Here is an 18,045-nt window from a genome sequence, read left to right on the forward strand (position 1 = left end):
GAGAAATCGTAACAAATAAGATAGAATTTTTCATCTTTAATATACATAATAAGTTTTAGTAAAATAGCTCACTTTCTGTATTGGTTCCTCGCGTAGGTGACTGCGCTGGTTTTTGTACATTTTTCGAACGTTTGAATCCTTATTCTTCAAATGTGGCGTGGGCTGAACTACAGCCACGTTATTCTCCATTTGAATCTAAAATAAAGTTTTTTATTCGCACATATAGCAAAAATTAAATATAAAAAATTCAGTATGACTGAATGCAAGAATGTAAAAATTATTTATCCAAAATAATTTATATCAAAATATATTTACTGACAATAATATTTATTTGTGCCCTATTGCATATAATGTGTCTTTTTTTACTTAATATGTAAACTTACTTCTGTGCTACCTTCTGTAATACCTCCATGAAATGCACTAAACGTAAGTGACTTTCTGGTGTCTCTATTTCTCTCCAATCCTCCTTGCATATCATCTGCAAAATCTAAACTTTGAGTAGTTGATATATTTTTACTGTCATCTTGCATAGTAGCAGTACTTGATGTTCCGTGCTCAGATAGTGAAATTGGTAATCCATTTGCACGTGATGCATACGTCAATCGCGATGGTAATGCATTTGTTTTGTTATTTTCTGGAGTGGAACGTCTCAGAATCAATTGAACTTCTGAAGAGTATTCGCCCCATTTCATTAAGATCTAATCCATTTAAATAATATATAAATTTTTTGTAAATTTAACATAAATTTAATAATGAGATAAATCCATTTCTTTATCTAAATAATTTTATATAGTGGTAAATATTGCTAAAGAGTTTCAAATTTAATTAACACTATAACTTATATTATAAATTTCTATGGGTAATGTATGTAGAAGACATGCCTGACCTTAAGAGGATTTTCATAAGGGGCCAGTAAACGTTCATTGGTTCGCCAACGTTCCACCAAAGTAAATCTACCTGTCTGAGCTGTGGCATGAGCAAGTGCATACACCACATCCTATAAAGAAACTGTTGTTAGCAGCAGCTTTTAAAACAGAGATTTACAAGACATAAAACAAACATAATTCTTGATGATAAATATGTAATGCTGGAAAATATATTTATTACTAAACTACGCGATCAAATTTAAGTTAATTTTGAAAAAATATTACTACATTATATTATTTAATTTTCTTCTTCTCATAAATTTGTATATGTATATCCTATTGTGTTACATACTAATAAAAATGGCAGGTTTCTTGTGTCTTATAGTGTAAAATTAATATTAATCATTCTTATTTTTTGTCGCGAATATAGTTAATTAGTTTCAGTAGGTTAGTTGCTTGATTATCATCCTTATCTAATAAGTAATTGGATTATATGTTACTATATACGTATATATAAACACGTGCACTACACCTAACAGAATGATAGCAAACTTGACGTTATACACTTACTTGACAGGTGGTGGTTTCGGTAACGCCACACACAATGCGCTGAATTCCCTCCACCCACACCTTCAGCTCCATCGTGTCAGCTCGATATGTCGCGTCCCCGAATTCAATTCCTCACATCGCGAACGCAATCAGCTCTCGCGTTAAGAAACATCGGTTGTTCCTCATCTCCGTACGACCGCTGGGATTATAACCTCTCACGACCGACCGCTTACGTCTCGATGAAATTTTAACTGCAGACGAGTATGCCAATTGGTTTCTCCCAATACGATCGTCCGGCCACCGTCGAGGGTGTGGAACGGCTGCGGCGAATCTAACGTTCGCTCCCGACAGACTTTTAATTTCTTTTCAACTTCCGATGTGTAATTACCGAGATGACAGATGCGCTACTAGGGCGACACACATGCACGCGGCGGTTTACATTAAGTATGCTCGCATGTGTGTGCACGGTGGGTAAATAGGTAAACAAGACAAGTGCGCGATTCTTAAAAAAAAAATTTTTTATACACTAAATTTTTGAAATCAAGTTATCTGTTTCTCTTTGTTAAAAATAATATTACAATTTTTATCTTAAACAAAGATGGGTATAATTATAATGTTACGAGCTCGGCAATACAGGAATCTTCTCTTCCTGTGGATTTTTACATTCATATTAAAAAATTAGCGAAAACACGCTTTAGTTGTTAATGTACATATCAAACAACTCTTGACTAAAAAAAATCCAGTTTTTTGTATAATAAAAAAATCATAAATATAAGGTATCCTAAAAAAGGATGAAATAAAATATTTTCCATTAGAGGAAAATTTTATTTTTTGTATATACATAAAGAAACGAGATGTCATATTATAAAGAATTACTTCTTGGCTTTCTTATCTTTCGCGACTTTAGTCACCTCGTCGGGATTCTCTGACGCGTCCTTGACGCGCTTAGCACGAATGCCGACTAATCGCGCATCAGCTCGTGCTTTACGAAGGGTTACATATGCCGAGAATTTGGTTTCCTCCTCAGTGATAGGACGAGCCTTCGCCCTGGCAGGTGCTTGATGCCGAATAGGCATAGGATCACCTTGATTGAACCGCGACCTTTCTCTCCTCTTCGGTCGCATCACCCTTCTTGGGCTGAAATTTAAGAAAGTATAAATAAAATTAATGCAAAATATATGCAAAATATCTTTTGTAGCTAAATCGTCATGTTATCTCAAATTTTTAAATATAAACATTAATTGAATAAATTGAATTAAGATAAAGAGTGAAAACATTCTACAAGATGATAAAGCAGTTTGAAAATTACATACCTTCTTCTCATTTATAGGGAATAGAATTAATTTGGCCCTATACTCCTTCAGGCGCTGAGCGTTTGTCTGCAAAGATTCAATGGATTTGTTCCGACGACGAGGATCGACCGCAATTCCAATTGTTTTAGCAAATCTCTTGTTCAAACCACTGGCTTCAGCTCGGCAAGCGTGAAACCTCTACCAGCGCGAACCTTGGTATGGTACCGAAATGTCGGACAATGCACGAGAGGTCTCAAGAGATTTACAGGCCTTAAAAATTATCCAAAATAATATTTAATTACTAAAAGTTGCAAGAAATAAATTTTATTGCACAGACATGAGAGAATTAAATATAACAAATTAGAATTGAGTCTAAAATGATTAAGTTTGGAAATATTATAAAATCTAAAACATTAATACAATAAATTTCATGTATGTACATACCTAGGTGCGGACAGCTCGCGCTTTCTTGACACGTTTTTGTTTACGACGAATCTTCCTCGCTGGTTGGTTAAACCAGGTCTTCACGTATCGTTGCCAATCCTTATGGAAATGGCCATTAGGGATCATATTATTTCCCTTACCCATGGTTGATGTTTAATATCTGCAGACTCAAGATTTGAACTTATATCAAACAAAACTCCATATTATATGTCTTCGTAAGACACAATGTTCAATAACTTAATTATAAATTTATATACTTTTATTATGAAATGAGAGGTTAGTATTTGTAACGAGTGTATTTAGTTTTCACGCGATCTAAACATGGGATTCGATTCATATTTGTTGTAAAATTGTGAATTGAAGATCACTAAATTGTTAAAACTGAAGAAAAAGCAGCAACAAAGTTTCACTGAAACAAACGTTTGTCAATAGCATTGTTTCTAGATTCTAACCTCTCTTTCGTGACATAAATTGAACACAAATTAAAATAAATATCTCATCACACAGATTAGATGTACGAGGCAAAAGCAATCAAAAATATAGAAAGTTGCGCATTTCCATCGTTACATATTATATATAATATACGATGGTAATACCTCGCGTAGATTTAAATCCTATAACATTCACCCACCAACTCGCGAACGCGAGACGTACCGGAAAAGGAGCGTACGATCGGCGGAAGTGCGGAAGAGCCGAAGTGGTGCTTTTCGGAGCAGAAATCAATGCAAAAATCTCTTCGTCTCGTAGGAGCGAAATATTTCGTCGTTTCTCGGAAACAATAATTATGTCAAGAATATTCAAAAATACGTAATACTTCGCAATTGGCGAAACTAACGATCGTTCTCGATTAGTTCTCGATCCACAAACAGTAATTTACCTGCAGTGGTAGAGCAAAATGGCAGCGCACATGGCGTGAGAATACATGTGTGTGAACCGGTATTCCGTCTCATTTTGTTTACAACGGGGAAAAAATCCGACTTTTACAATGATACAACGCTTAACCCCTCCTGTCAAAATTATATGCAAGTCACGAGGTTTTTAAATAATTTACTCAACTGTCGACTACTGATACATCACTGGTATTTTTGTTAAACTATAAATCTTATTATTGACGTTGATTTGATACAAACCGTTTAAATGTCAGACATAGGCCTGTTTTACCAACGTAGATTAATTTTAATCTTTGTTTAATTTACTTGTTATCTCATCCTAGTTTCAAAAACTAAAAAGAGATAAAGAGTAATTTAATCCAAGATTAAAATTAATCTACGTTGGTAGAAATAGCCATAAAGTTATTGAGTATAGAGTTTAATTGTTTAATTACTTTTTATTTTGTGTACTTATGTTTATTTCACTCATATATTTGTTGTGTTGAATGTTTGTGGTAAGAGTTTTGTTGTATGCTGTGCTCGTAGCTGCTTCATAGAAGTGAATTTTATTAGTAATGTCTGAAATTATTTTTATATTTCGTTTTGAATGTTGTGCTGTTTCATTGAAATACTTTCAGGTTTCAGTATGTACGCCAGAGATAAAGAAGAGAATAGAGAAATCCTGGGGCAATAAAATTAATGTTTACAAACCCAATGTAGATGACGATGCTAAAGATAAATTTTATATTCTGTCTATGTTCCCGTATCCATCTGGTGCCTTACATATGGGTCATGTTCGAGTTTATACAATAAGTGACACTGTAGCTCGATTTTATACATTGAAAGGTAGATTTTAAAGGAAGTCAATATCTATGCAAGCTTTATGCAATAAATTTTTATGATGTATAATAGATAAAAAATTTTTTTATAGTATAAACTTATAAATTTAGGTAAAAATGTAATTCATCCAATGGGCTGGGATGCCTTTGGATTGCCAGCAGAAAATGCTGCTATTGAAAGAGAAATTAGTCCTGCTGTATGGACAGATGAAAATATAAAGACAATGCGTAATCAATTAAAAATGTTAAATTATTCTTTTGATTGGGATAGAGAATTTGCGACCTGTGATCCAAATTATTACAAATGGACTCAAGATTTATTTTTAAAGTTGTTCGATAAAGGTTTGGCCTATCAAAAAGAAGCCTATGTTAATTGGGATCCTGTTGATCAGACTGTATTAGCCGAGGAACAGATAGATATAAATCAACGGTCTTGGCGGTCTGGTGCGCGTGTAGAGAAAAAATTGTTGAAGCAGTGGTTTATCAGAACGACAACTTTTGCAAAGTAAATTTAATTAAAGAAGTAAAAGAATACATGATTTTCTAAAGAATGACATTTTTAAATAATAAAGTAATTATATTTTAGATCATTGTGGGACGGTTTAGATGATCCAATCTTGAAGGAATGGAGAGATATTATAAAATTACAGAAACACTGGATAGGCGATTGCAATGGTATTAGTATTGATTTTAAATTAATATCTACAATTCCCGAGTTTCCACGGACGTTAAATATATGGACTGACATGCCAGAATTTATGGAGTACGCAAAGTTTGTTGCTATATCCCCCCAAAGTATTTTACACAATGAGAAATACACACACGAAATAGACACCGGTATAAAATGTTTAAACGCAAAAGTAATAAATCCATTTTCTGGCGAGGAATTGCCGGTTTTTATCACCGATAAAGTTGTTTACCCGCCATGGAGAGATATACGTTTAGGTATACCCTCAGCATCAATGGACGATTTAAAATTCTCAGAATTAGTTGGAATACCATTTACTCGACATTCGATACGTAGTCACGAACAGCAACAGCAAAAGATATTTGAAGTATTTCGGAAAGCTAGAGAATGGGGAATAGGTGGGTATCTAGTGAGCTCGAGATTACAGGATTGGTTAATCTCTAGACAGAGATATTGGGGTACACCTATTCCAATTATTCATTGTACAAATTGTGGCGCACAACCTGTACCTCGTGATCAACTTCCTGTGACACTGCCAAAGATGGTGCACTTAGGTTCAAACAAAAGACTTTCTCTCTACGATGCAAAGGATTGGTTGCAGACGAGTTGTCCCAAGTGCAAAGAAAAGGCAACCAGAGAAGCCGATACAATGGATACATTTGTAGATAGTAGCTGGTACTTTTTAAGATTTATAGATCCCAAAAATACAAAAAAGATGTTTTCGACAGAAAAAGTTAAGAAGGCCTTTCCCGTTGACCTCTATATAGGTGGAAAAGAACATGGTACAACAGCAATATTTTCTGAATTATATTTTATTTTGATATTTATTGTCTCAAATTAAAATATATTTTTTTAATTCTACATCTTTTTAGCCGTACTCCATTTATACTTCGCCCGATTTATAAGTCACTTTCTGTATTCAGAAGATCTTTTACCATGTCGAGAACCATTTAGACAGCTTCTCGTGCAAGGAGTAGTAATGGGTAAAACATATCAAGTTACAAGTACCGGGAAATACATACCAGAAAATGAAGTAAAAATGGAAGGGAATCAATACATGACAAAACATGGAGAACATGTCTCTATGCGCTGGGAAAAAATGTCAAAATCAAAGCATAATGGAGTCGATCCTATCAATCTGTTGAATAAATATGGAATAGATACAACACGATTATTAATACTGGCCGATGTTGCACCAACGTCTACTAGAAATTGGTCGGAAGACAGTAAGTTTTTCTTAAAAGTCACTAAACTATTTAAACAATAGTCTTATTTCAAGATAATATATTTATTTGCAATAATATATTAGCTGTTAAAGGTATAATCAATTGGCAAAACCGTATTTGGAACTGTGTTAAGCGGTTTAAGATTGAACGTGACAAGATGACTCTGGACGAATTCAAAAGCGATCCTACTGATCCTAAATTCACTGAACACGATGCGTACATGTTCGACAGCCGAAATTATTTTCTTAAAAACGTGACATTTAACATAGTTGAATCTCAGCAGCTTAGTGTAGCAATATCTCGAATGCAAGGTCTTACAAATAGGTAAATAATTATATTACATTTAATAATTCCATGCAATAATTCCAACATTTGAATACTCAATGAATAAGTATGAATCTGGAATTATAATTTTAAAATATAGCTTGCGAAAAGTTGGTGTGGAGTGCCTGAAAAAAAGTCGCGAGTACGAGCGAGCGTTAGCTGTTCAAATTATAATGCTCGCTCCATTTGCTCCACATTTTGCTTCCGAGTTATGGACTATTTTCCGTTCTGTGAAGCATCTTCTTATAAGTAATACAGAGGTAGACTTGAACAAAGATGTATTAGAACAGAAATGGCCGGACATTGACATGGACTATAAACTTGTAATGAACATTTTCGTAAGTATCCCAATCTATATTTTAATAACACCATTAAAATATAAATACATGGAAAATAAAATTTTCAAAATTTTTAATATAGAGTTCCTTACATTTCCCTTTAACGCCCTTATAGTTTCTATTAAAAAAATTTTTAATTCGTTATATTTACACTATATATATCTAGGTGAACAAAAGAGAATTTATTAAAATGAAGATTCCTCGACGTACATTAGATGAAATGACGGCAGATACGGCGTTGGAATATGTGATCCTCAATCCGTATTATCAAAAGTATTCATACAATAAAAATGTTGTAGCAGTCAATTTTCGGTCAGAGAAAGGCTGTGATGCATCGTTGTACATAACCATGGAAAAAGAAGATTAAATAAGAGATGAGCGTTATGATATTTGTAAACATAAAATATCAATAATCTACATTATAAATATAGAACTATTTATTACATAAACAAAGTTTTCAGCTAGGAATGTACCACAACTCAACTTGTTGCTTACCCAATGTCATATTCTCCTTCATATCCATTATGTGGGATAGTTTTAAAGAATTTTATATACGCAAAGGGAAGATTGTTTTCCTTAGCCCCTTTTAATAGCATATTCCTGCGTGAAATAATTACGGTAAATTTCATATAATTACAATCGTATTCAAATTAGTGCAGTTGCTTTTTAAATTACACATGATTGCAAATGGCGAAGGTCTCTTATTTATTGGAAAATCGTCTGTTTCTACAATTTCTACAAACTGTCTACAACAGTTGTTCTATAACTGTTTCTACAATTGGAGAATTTTCTGTTTCTACAATTGTTGCGGTTATTCCACGAAATCGTTTACAATATCTGTTAAAATCCAACCTGAAATTCTACAAAACAATGTAATATATACTATATTATAGTATATACTATATGTACATATTATAAATATAAATATGATGAATGTACAAATATGTAATAAACATTATGTAGTATAAATCTAAAAATAATAAATGTACAAATATGTGATAATATTAAGATTTTTTATTTTGCATTTGAAAATCAAAGAAATGTAAGAAGTTTAATATATCATAAGTTTATATTCTCCATTATTATCAATGAAATATAATTGTATATATAGGTATATATGTGTATATATGTATATATAATGTATATAATTTTAAGATTTTTTTTATTTTATGAATATATTTGTAGAACTTTTGAAAAATAAGGTGTAATCTTATTTTTATGAATGTTTATTTTTCATGTGTGCAAGATTTAGTATTATATGTAAAATGGGTACAACTATTATATTTCATTAAAAAAATATTTCTTTACATATGCAATACAATAAAAAAAAACATTTATCATATATATATTAAACATCTGTACAATAGTTTGCAATAATTTATATTGAATTGATTAGTATTTTATCAATCGATAAACTTGAGTATATAAATTAAAAACCCATGTATATCTAGCTGTAATTACTTTCCTTAATTATACCTTTATGTAACCGATGTCTTTCATTACTGCAGTCGGATTATTTAAACGTATCCTCTCTGCGAGTAAGTTGTCCCCGTAGACTTCTACATAGGTGGAAAGGAACATGGTACAATAGCAACATTTTCTACATTGTTATATTTTATTTCAATATTTATATTGACTAAAAATATTTTTTTTAATTCTACATCTGAAAAGATGTAGAATTAAAAAAAAAATATTTTTAGTCAATATAAATCTTTTCAGCCATGCTCCATTTATACTTCGCCCGATTTATGAATCACTTTCTGTATTCGGAAAATCTTTTACCATGTCGAGAACTTTATATATAATGTATTAGAACATAAATGGACAGACATTGACATGGATTATAAACTTGTAATGAACATTTTCGTTAGTATCCCAATATATATTTTAATATCACCATTAAAATGTAAATACATGGAAAATAAAATTTGCAAAATTTTTAATATAGAGTTCCTTATATTAACCTTTAACACCTTTATAGTTTCTATTTAAAAAATTTTTAATTTATTATATTTACACTATACATATCCAGGTGAACAAAAGAGAATTTATTAAAACAAAGATTCCTCGACGTACATTAGATAAAATGATACGGCGTTGAAATACACGATCCTCAATCTGTATTATCAAAAGTTTTCATACAATAAAAATATTGTAGCAGTCAATTTTCAGTCAGAGAAAGGCTGTGATGCATCGTTGTACATAACCATGGAAAAAGAAAATTAAATAAGAGATAAGCGTTATGATATTTGTATACATAAAATATCAATAATCTACATTATAAATGTGGAACTATTTATTACATAAACAAAGTTTTCAGCTAGAAATGTACCACAGCTCAACTTGTTGCTTACCTAATGTCATATTCTCCTTCATATCCATTGTGCGGGATAGTTTTTAAGAATTTTATATACTCAAAGGGAAGATTGTTTTCCTCAGCTCCTCTTAAAATCATATTCCTGTGTGAAATAATTGCGATAAATTTCATATAATTACAATTGTATTCAAATTATTGCAGTTGCATTTTAAATTACATGTGAATACATACAGATATAACGGTGAAGGCCTCTTATCTATTGGAAAGTCTTCTGGTTTTATATATTCTTTTGGATTGTTACACTGCTGATATACTCTACAGTTTAGAGTTCTACCATCAGGAGTTTCAACGTTCACCGACATCGCACGATATATGTTATCCTGAACACTCTCTTGGCAGTCTAATGTAGCTAAATTGCATTTATGTAATTCCCAGACTACACCCCACACAACTGAATTTTCTGTTTCTACAATTGTTGCTGATGTTCCACGCCATCGTTTAGAATATCTGTTAAAATCCAATCTAAAATTCTACAATAGAATATAATGTACTAAATAGTATATAAAAGTATATATTATAAATGTAAATATAATAAATGTACAATAATGTAATAATACTTGTAAATTATTATCACAATGTGATAATATTAAGATTTTTTATTTTGCATTTAAAAATCAAAGAAATGCACAAAGTTTAATATCATAAATTTACATTCTACATTATTGTTAATAAAAAATAACTAATGTATATAGACATATATACATATATAAAATTATATATATGTATATATAATTTTAAGATTCTTATATTTTATGAGTGTTCTTTGTCTTTTATGTGTGCAAGATTTAGTATTATATGGAGAATGTACACATCTTATATTTTATGTAAATAAAGTTTTACATATGCAATACAATAAATAAATAATATATATATGTATAATATATATATTGTATCTAATAAACATCTATACAATAGTTCAAAATAATTAATTTATATTAAATCGATTAATATTTCGTCAATCTACAAACTTGAGTAGGTATATAAAATAAATTAACTAAAAAAACATCTTTTAATTACTTTCCTCAATTATACCTTTATATATCCTATGTGTTTCATTACTGCAGTTGGATTATCTAAACGTATCCTTTTTGTGAATAAATTGCTACCGTAGGCAAAATATAGAAACGTGTTGGACATTTTTTAAACTGATCCAATCGTCCTTCTAACTTTTAAAATATAAATAAAATATCAAAGTATAAATGGCTAAAGTGTTTTGCTGTCCATTCGACGCAAACTGCAGAACACTGCAGAATACTGCGATCATTCGAAACGATGTACGTATATATAATTAATGTACGCACACTGTCTGTACGAAATGTATCTACAAAAGATAAGATATCTTGGATGAACAGTGACAGGTTGTTAATATAAAATAATCCTACAGAGGAGATAAGAGGAGAAAATTCCCCTCAAAAAACTGAAAGCAGAAAGGAACCTGAAAGCGGTCATCGCGTCGTTTTCATCCATCAGCGCCTCTATGTACACAAAATGTGCACATTGAACTATGTAGTCAAATATCTATGAATCCCGTAGGTAATGTGCATGACTTTTTGGGTCTCTTCTATGCTATGTCCACGTTTATTTGGTTCTGTTTCATGCTATACCCGTAAATTTTACAATTATATGCATTCATATTTTAAATCTGTTTTATGCAAATGTGCATAATCGTGTTCTATAAATGTGCAATACCACATATACATGACATAAATTCAAATAATTGATTTGATAAAAATTCACTCACCGATTGCTGTCGCTGCTCCTGATGCTGCTGCTGCTACTGCTACATTCCTTTTCCGGAATACCGAGTCGCTCCATGGATGACGCTTTCTGCTGACATCATCCTGCTATTCTCGAACCGTACATTAATAACGATCGCCCGATATATACTTTATTCAGCAATCCCAATATTATGGATAATATATCACACACAAGTAAAACATAAACCGCGCACGAGAATTTCACTTGGCGCGACCGTTACATTTGGAAAAATACGTTAAAAGTACGGCACGTCAAGACACTGAACAGAAGTAAATCAATTCGCTCTCAGAGTTTTGTATCTCTGTATGATTGCGCGACGACTAGTAAAGTTTTAATTATTATTGGCACGATCGACATTCTACGACTAGTCTAGCACTTCACTTAATTCGCACTCGCGATACCGAACGTATTTCCTTCGAGCAAACTCTTTGGTCGAATGCGCACGCGAACACTTTACACGAAACTGAAGGCAAACGCACGATGCCGCGCTTTACACGTGAATACTCTGTTACGTTACGATCTCACAAGTCTCACACACACATGCCGCGCGGGTCGTCTGTTAGCGCGACGGCATTCTAAACACAACACCGTACCTGCGCACGATGAATTCTGAACGCGAGACTGCGCGAGACACGCACGGAATCAACGGAACGTCCGTCCGATGCGTCCGACCGGCGCTGGAGCGCGGAGCAACATGGCGGCGGCAGCGGCGTACGTGACTCAGCGGTAGTCGGCGCAGGCGCGGCGGTCAACCGCCTAGCAGAGCGCCGAGTGGCGCCGACTAGCGCCGAGTACCACCGAGTCTGCCTGCCAGCAGTCACGTACGCCACTCCAGCGCCGGTCGGACGTTCCGTCGACTCCGTGCGTGTCTCGCGTTCAGAATTCATTGTGCGCAGGTACGGTGTGAGGTCGTACGTAGCCGAGGTCGTGTTCGCGTGCGCATTCGAGCAAAAGGTTTGCTCGAAGGGGATACGTTCCGTACAATATCGCGAGTGCCAATTAAGTGCGTTACTAGTCGTGCGAGCATACAAAATATAAAATTATCGAAACGAATTTATCTCTGTTCATTGTATCTCGGCGCGTAATTTCAATTTATTTATTAGCAATAAATTAGTAAATGAATATATAAATGAATTGTTATAATTTATCTCGATTTTTATAGGTATAAAATGGTATTAGATGTAATAATTGAAAAACTATCTCCAATTCGCAAGGATACATTAAGATTAACTAGAGAACTCGCGTACTTGGACGAGATTTTGAAAAAAGGTGCTAAAAAAGCTCGTAACAAACTGTTGGACAAAAATTGAAAAAAGTTTTACGTAACAATGCAGAATGTGAAAAACATAATATTGCAGAAATTATGTAGAACAATCATTTATTATTAATAAATTATTCGTAAAAAATATATTAATTTTTGATCTACAATTATACATACATTGATATACTTAACTTAGTTTATTATCTCATGTCAATGACTAATTTGCCTCTTAAATGACCTTGCTTTAATCTATCATATGCCTGTGGCAAATCTTGGAAAGCGTACACCTGCTGAACAACAGGCATGATCTGCAAATGACAGAATATTAAGATATAAAATCGTTAATTAGAATAAATGCGCGTCAGAAATTCTCAGAACACACCTCTCCGTTTTCCATGAGCTTCTAGAGAACATTAATCCCTGTCTGGGAAGGTATAAAAAATCCCCATTTAACACAGCTTTTGTTTTCCACATTTGAAATATTAAATTTTAGAAAATCCCCAAGGTTCCTCGCCATACCCATAATCAGTCCATTATGATCGACATTTTTTTTAAAAGAGGCGAGTTTAATGCTATATAAATATCGTGCGGATATCCCTTCATTCTGACATGCTCTGGTCCTTGATTTGCACAATCTAAGATCATATCATACCTGCATGAAAATAAGACAGTTGTATATATATTGCATTTATTTCAATACAATGTATTTTAGTTTACAAAGTTACTTACGGTCCTTCTGAAATAATTTCTGCGTCGGCACTGTCTTGCTTGTAAACAATGACAACATCAGCACCTAAATTCTGCAGCATCTCGACAGCGTCATTACTGCAAGTGCTAATTACCTTAAATTTAATACTAATTATTTGTATGCTTCATGTGTCACAGATCTAAATGTAATATATGCAATAAAATATTTACATGCATGTTCCAAGCTTTCAATAATTGTATAGCCAAGGTACCAACACCTCCCGAGCCTGCCATAACTAAAACGCGTTTATTCAGTTTTGTAACTATTGCTGTTTTATAACATAGCCCATCTGTTATCCATAGTGCGGACCATGCGGTCAGTCCAGCGTACAGAATATTTACAGCCTCGATATAAGACAATTTGTAGGGATTAACGTGGGATGACGTGGATTAACCTCGTGAGAAAAACAAGTATTGCTTAATATGATTGCAAGTTATTTGGCTTGCTAAATATTTAATATATACATAAATAAAACGTGTCTTACTAAGTTACTGTCAACGACAACGTAATTCGCGTGGCAGCCTTGCTGTTCGATCGGAATCACTCCCCAAACTTTCTCGCCAAGCTTGAGTCTGTCCCCTACAGCTAATCTTCTTGATACAACTCCTGCAAAGTCTCTACCTAGTGTCAATGGCAAATCCATTTCTTCGAATGTTCCAAAAGTCAAATTCTTAGTTTTCCATATAGTATTTAAAAGAGTATTGCCGTAACCATCTGTAAAATATATACTTTTTAATCATAATTCTTAAACTATATAGAATTATATGAGTCTTTTACTATAAAATAGCAATTAAAAATTAATAAAAAATCTTATTAAAATACTATATTGTAGCACATAGAGTACCAGTCATCGCGACGTCAATAGGATTCATATTAGCGGCTTCAATTTTTACCAAGCATCTGCAGGATTCTTGATCACTGGCATTCTGACGTTGGAGAGTTTTAAGCCTTCCAGACCGTTATATGAATATATCTACCAAGCTTGCATCTTGTTATCTAGATTTTCGTTTAAATCGGCCGACAATTTTGATAGGGAACGAAAATGCATCGTTCGAAAAGTGCATCTCAATCTCAGAATCACCTTTTGTAGCATCTCTCTTGGGAATATGCCGCTGAATTAATTTTCTTTTGCAAGTCTCTACCGAGTGAATATTTATATGCCTTTAAAATGCTCTTAAGATTTTTTTTGTTAGAGAAAAGGACATGCTTGCTTTATTGTGACCAGATACTCTTAAAATTGCTTAAAATGTTACAGAAATCGGAGGTTATAGGAATACGTAAACACAGCAGTTTTTCTAGGTTAGAATTCGTGCTCACTTTTGAACTCTTGACTGCGATGCAAATTCTTATGCATTTTCAGAATTGTATAGATGATAAAAATATAGAATTGTATAGATTAGAAAAAATCATTATGACGATGGAAGGGAAAATTGCGTGTCATTGTTTATATCGTCACAGAAAATTCGAAGAACGATTGTCGGTCTCTCTTCTCGGCCCTTTGAGAGACCGGCAGTATATACATCCATTTCTGAAATTAATAATACTACGTAACATAAAACGTCGATGATTCGAGTCTGTGCAAGAAACGGCTTCTCACTATCATATAATTTCATTTACGATTACAGAGCGAACAATGAGGCACTCAATCAGCAAGCGAAACCAGTATCAATGTTGCATTAAAAAGCGCTATTGTTAATTCAAGCCATAAGTTGGCTTGAAAAAACTGATTATAAATTCATTATCTTTGTGACAAAATAAATTGGAAACCTTATGGAAGATTTGAAAAAAGTTGAAAGGCTCGTTGGCCATTTCAGAAACTCAAGGGCTTATGGGCAGTCATAATAAATTTTAAAAAATCAAAAAATTTTTTAAAGTTTAATCTAAAAGTATAACATATTAGAAATATTCCTTGAAAGTTTCAGGTCGATCCGATTAATATTCACGAAAATATGAACCTTTATGTGATATGAAAAGCTTGTCCATGAACAGAGGATTTTATTTTCAATGACTACATCTCATTTTCACGAATAAAAAATAGTCGATTTTTTAAGCGAAAATCGTATAACTTTTACTTTAAATTGTCGTTATTTCGTGAAAATTCCATGTTTGTTTAAATCCTTTGTTCAACGACAATAGAAAGTAAAGTACTGACAAAATCCGTTTGGTTTTTTGATTTTATATCAATGAAAAAATTATTACGTATTTTACAGATGTTACTCTTTTATACGTAAAAGTTTTTAAATAAATAAGTTCATTCAGGTAAAAAAAATTTACAAAAATTCCTTTTTTTCGCTCTCCTGACTGCTCATAAGCTCTTATATATATTTACATATATATATTAACTGCGAAACGTTGCAGAAATACGTATTGTTTTCGAGATCAGAGCACAAATTGGGCGTTAATAACGCATTTCATGGACTATCTGATTCTGTGTTGACCTGTAATCTGTGTATTTGCATTCGGCATATTGTTTTAATTTTTGGAGTATTCATCGCTTGCCTGAAAGTAAAGTTTTTTTTCGATATCATACGATTAAGATATCTCGAGCTTTTTTATGTTTCGACGATGTCGCAGCTAAAATTTTCTCGGAAACCGCGTCGAAATCTTAAATTGTTTACAACTCGTCTTCGACGAGGGTTTTCATCGTGTCAACGGAGACAGCGAATTTACGGCAAGGATTTCTAGGAAATCGCAGCGTTTAATTTCGAGTGTCGACACTTGTCCGAATTATTTTCCGTAAAGAGAAGTTTTTGCCTTGGCAATGGTGCTGGAACGCGTCGCGAGGCATTTTTTTATTTTTCTGGAAATGCTGATATTCGAACTGACCAATCAGCTACTTACCTCTCCCCAATTTTTCTCCCCTCCACTGTAGCGAATGACTCATCAGTCTCATCGCGAATACGTGGGAGTGAGGTTGCGTTACGTTTACGCTCCGCGATCGCGCGTTTTTTTTGTCCGTTGGAAGTCAATATCGCGAACAATCGGTGGTCGCCTTAGTAATTTACTAATTAGTATGTTTGTTAGTCCGCGCAAAGTATGAAAAACAGAGCAACATCGCGTGTGAAATGCGTAGAAAATATTTCGTAGTGCGAGGTGCGTCGCGCGCTACACGTCGTGTCTCGGCTCGCAGTGTCCGTTGGTTATTCAAAAGTGGTTTCTTGCCCTCTTGGTATCGTTGATATGTTAATTAAGATTTCAAAAAACAGGGCTTTCGAGGTTTGCTCGCGTTTACGTCGCGGTTACGGCCAGTCTCTTTTTCTCGAAAAGTGCGTCCATACTAAGGTGACCTTCGCGAGCCCTTCCTATTACTTCCGAGGTTTCGCTAGATAACCTCAGTCCCGTTGAAACAATGTCTGAAATCATATTACTTATTTCGTGCATTAATCTGTTCATCTATTGAATATCGCGAATACAACGGTGATTAAGTTGGTGTATTTCTCAGTCCGCGCGAGGTATGGAAAAAAAGCGACGTTGTGTGTGAAGTACGCGGAAAATGTTCATTAGTGTGAAGTGAATCGTATGCGGTCCGCACGTCGCGTTTCAGTTTTTGTCCGTTGCTCGTCCGAAGATGGTTCGTTCGTCCGTTCTTCTTCGTTCCGTCGGTATATCAATCGAGATCTCAAAAGCGATGCTGGAGCCGGACTTGTGTCTTATCGCTAGTTTTTATTCTCTCGAGAAATACATTCGCATCGAGGTGGCCAGTGTGTCGTTCCCCTTTCACGTTGCTCTCAAACTTTCGTGTGCACCTCGCTCCCGTGGAGTCTGCGAAAACGGAATATTTATCGGAGTACCGAGTGATTTCATGCTTTTTTCGCTTTCATTTTATAAGTGGAATATCGGGAGTGAATCGAATTGAACGTCAGACGACCGCGCGTTTTCCGGTGTGCGCGATCGTCTTGGCGACGACGGAAGGAGACAAATCCGGAAGCAGAGAGCGACGAAAGGAGATAAATCTGGAAGCAGAGAGCAACGTTATCGGCTGGTGATGTGAGTTTGTTCTGCCTGTTTATTTATTGTCTATTTTTGAGTATATAGGACTCTTGAGCTAATAGTTGCTTCGTAATTATATAATAGTAAAAATGTGACTTTATTTATTTATTTATCTATTAAAGCCTCTGTATTTATATATAAAATGTAGATATCGAGCTACATAGTTCATAAATCCTAAACACTCTCTTTTTCTAAATTTATTAATAATATTGTTTAAATTAATACTTCAAATTGATTTTCTAATATTAATTTCTACTACTACATTTTCACGTATGTCGATAACCCCATCGGTAACAATGAAATCACATGGTCATTAACCGATTGTGCAGATAAAAATCTTTTTATATACTATAAATTTTTCAAGTGATACATTTCTTTTATACTTGCTTTTGTGTTTGAGTTTAGGAATAATATTTATCACATTTTCAGAATCAAAACCGGAAAAGGAATGTAGCAGTAGCAGCAGCAGCATCAGC

General features: G+C 33.7%; 3 protein-coding genes, 1 long non-coding RNA gene and 2 pseudogenes across 8 annotated transcripts; 1 reads left to right on the forward strand and 5 right to left on the reverse strand.

The window, feature by feature from the left end:
• Positions 1-21: 21 nt before the first annotated feature.
• Positions 22-1,529, reverse strand: LOC118648840 (ras association domain-containing protein 8-like). Its single transcript, XM_036295289.1, has 4 exons — positions 1,437-1,529; positions 887-997; positions 384-698; positions 22-195 (listed from the first exon to the last, which is right to left on the reverse strand). The coding sequence occupies exons 1-4, from the start codon at positions 1,506-1,508 to the stop codon at positions 37-39; spliced, it is 657 nt and encodes a 218-aa protein (XP_036151182.1). The 5' UTR covers positions 1,509-1,529; the 3' UTR covers positions 22-36.
• Positions 1,530-2,266: 737 nt separating this feature from the next.
• On the reverse strand, positions 2,267-3,870 carry LOC118644242 (annotated as a pseudogene).
• A 333-nt stretch (positions 3,871-4,203) lies between these two features.
• LOC118648838 (probable leucine--tRNA ligase, mitochondrial) lies at positions 4,204-7,913 on the forward strand. 2 transcript variants are annotated; one of them, XM_036295283.1, is made up of 8 exons: positions 4,204-4,230; positions 4,659-4,866; positions 4,971-5,364; positions 5,446-6,329; positions 6,420-6,773; positions 6,857-7,097; positions 7,198-7,435; positions 7,602-7,913. In XM_036295283.1, exons 2-8 carry the CDS (start codon positions 4,776-4,778, stop codon positions 7,800-7,802), a joined length of 2,403 nt encoding a protein of 800 aa, XP_036151176.1. In that variant the 5' UTR covers positions 4,204-4,230; positions 4,659-4,775; the 3' UTR covers positions 7,803-7,913. The 2 variants fall into 2 exon arrangements, with proteins under 2 accessions (XP_036151176.1, XP_036151175.1); XM_036295282.1 differs by lacking the exon at positions 4,204-4,230 and having other exon boundaries at positions 4,741-4,866; positions 4,952-5,364.
• On the reverse strand, positions 7,431-7,676 carry LOC118648839. The gene is made up of 2 exons (XR_004965451.1): positions 7,646-7,676; positions 7,431-7,553 (listed from the first exon to the last, which is right to left on the reverse strand). It is a non-coding gene; the product is annotated as an uncharacterized LOC118648839 (long non-coding RNA).
• A 17-nt stretch (positions 7,914-7,930) lies between the features above and the next one.
• LOC118644028 (gamma-glutamylcyclotransferase-like) lies at positions 7,931-11,235 on the reverse strand. 4 transcript variants are annotated; one of them, XM_036295287.1, is made up of 5 exons: positions 10,845-11,235; positions 9,984-10,282; positions 9,790-9,894; positions 8,912-8,994; positions 7,931-8,035 (listed from the first exon to the last, which is right to left on the reverse strand). In XM_036295287.1, exons 1-4 carry the CDS (start codon positions 10,947-10,949, stop codon positions 8,949-8,951), a joined length of 555 nt encoding a protein of 184 aa, XP_036151180.1. In that variant the 5' UTR covers positions 10,950-11,235; the 3' UTR covers positions 7,931-8,035; positions 8,912-8,948. The 4 variants fall into 4 exon arrangements, with proteins under 4 accessions (XP_036151180.1, XP_036151178.1, XP_036151179.1 ...); XM_036295285.1 differs by having other exon boundaries at positions 8,003-8,295; XM_036295286.1 differs by lacking the exon at positions 7,931-8,035 and having other exon boundaries at positions 8,745-8,994.
• Positions 11,236-12,931: 1,696 nt separating this feature from the next.
• LOC118648841 lies at positions 12,932-15,047 on the reverse strand (annotated as a pseudogene).
• Positions 15,048-18,045: the final 2,998 nt, after the last annotated feature.

Source organism: Monomorium pharaonis, unplaced genomic scaffold (assembly GCF_013373865.1).
Source record: "Monomorium pharaonis isolate MP-MQ-018 unplaced genomic scaffold, ASM1337386v2 scaffold_89, whole genome shotgun sequence".
NCBI classification, from domain to species: Eukaryota; Metazoa; Arthropoda; class Insecta; order Hymenoptera; family Formicidae; genus Monomorium; species Monomorium pharaonis.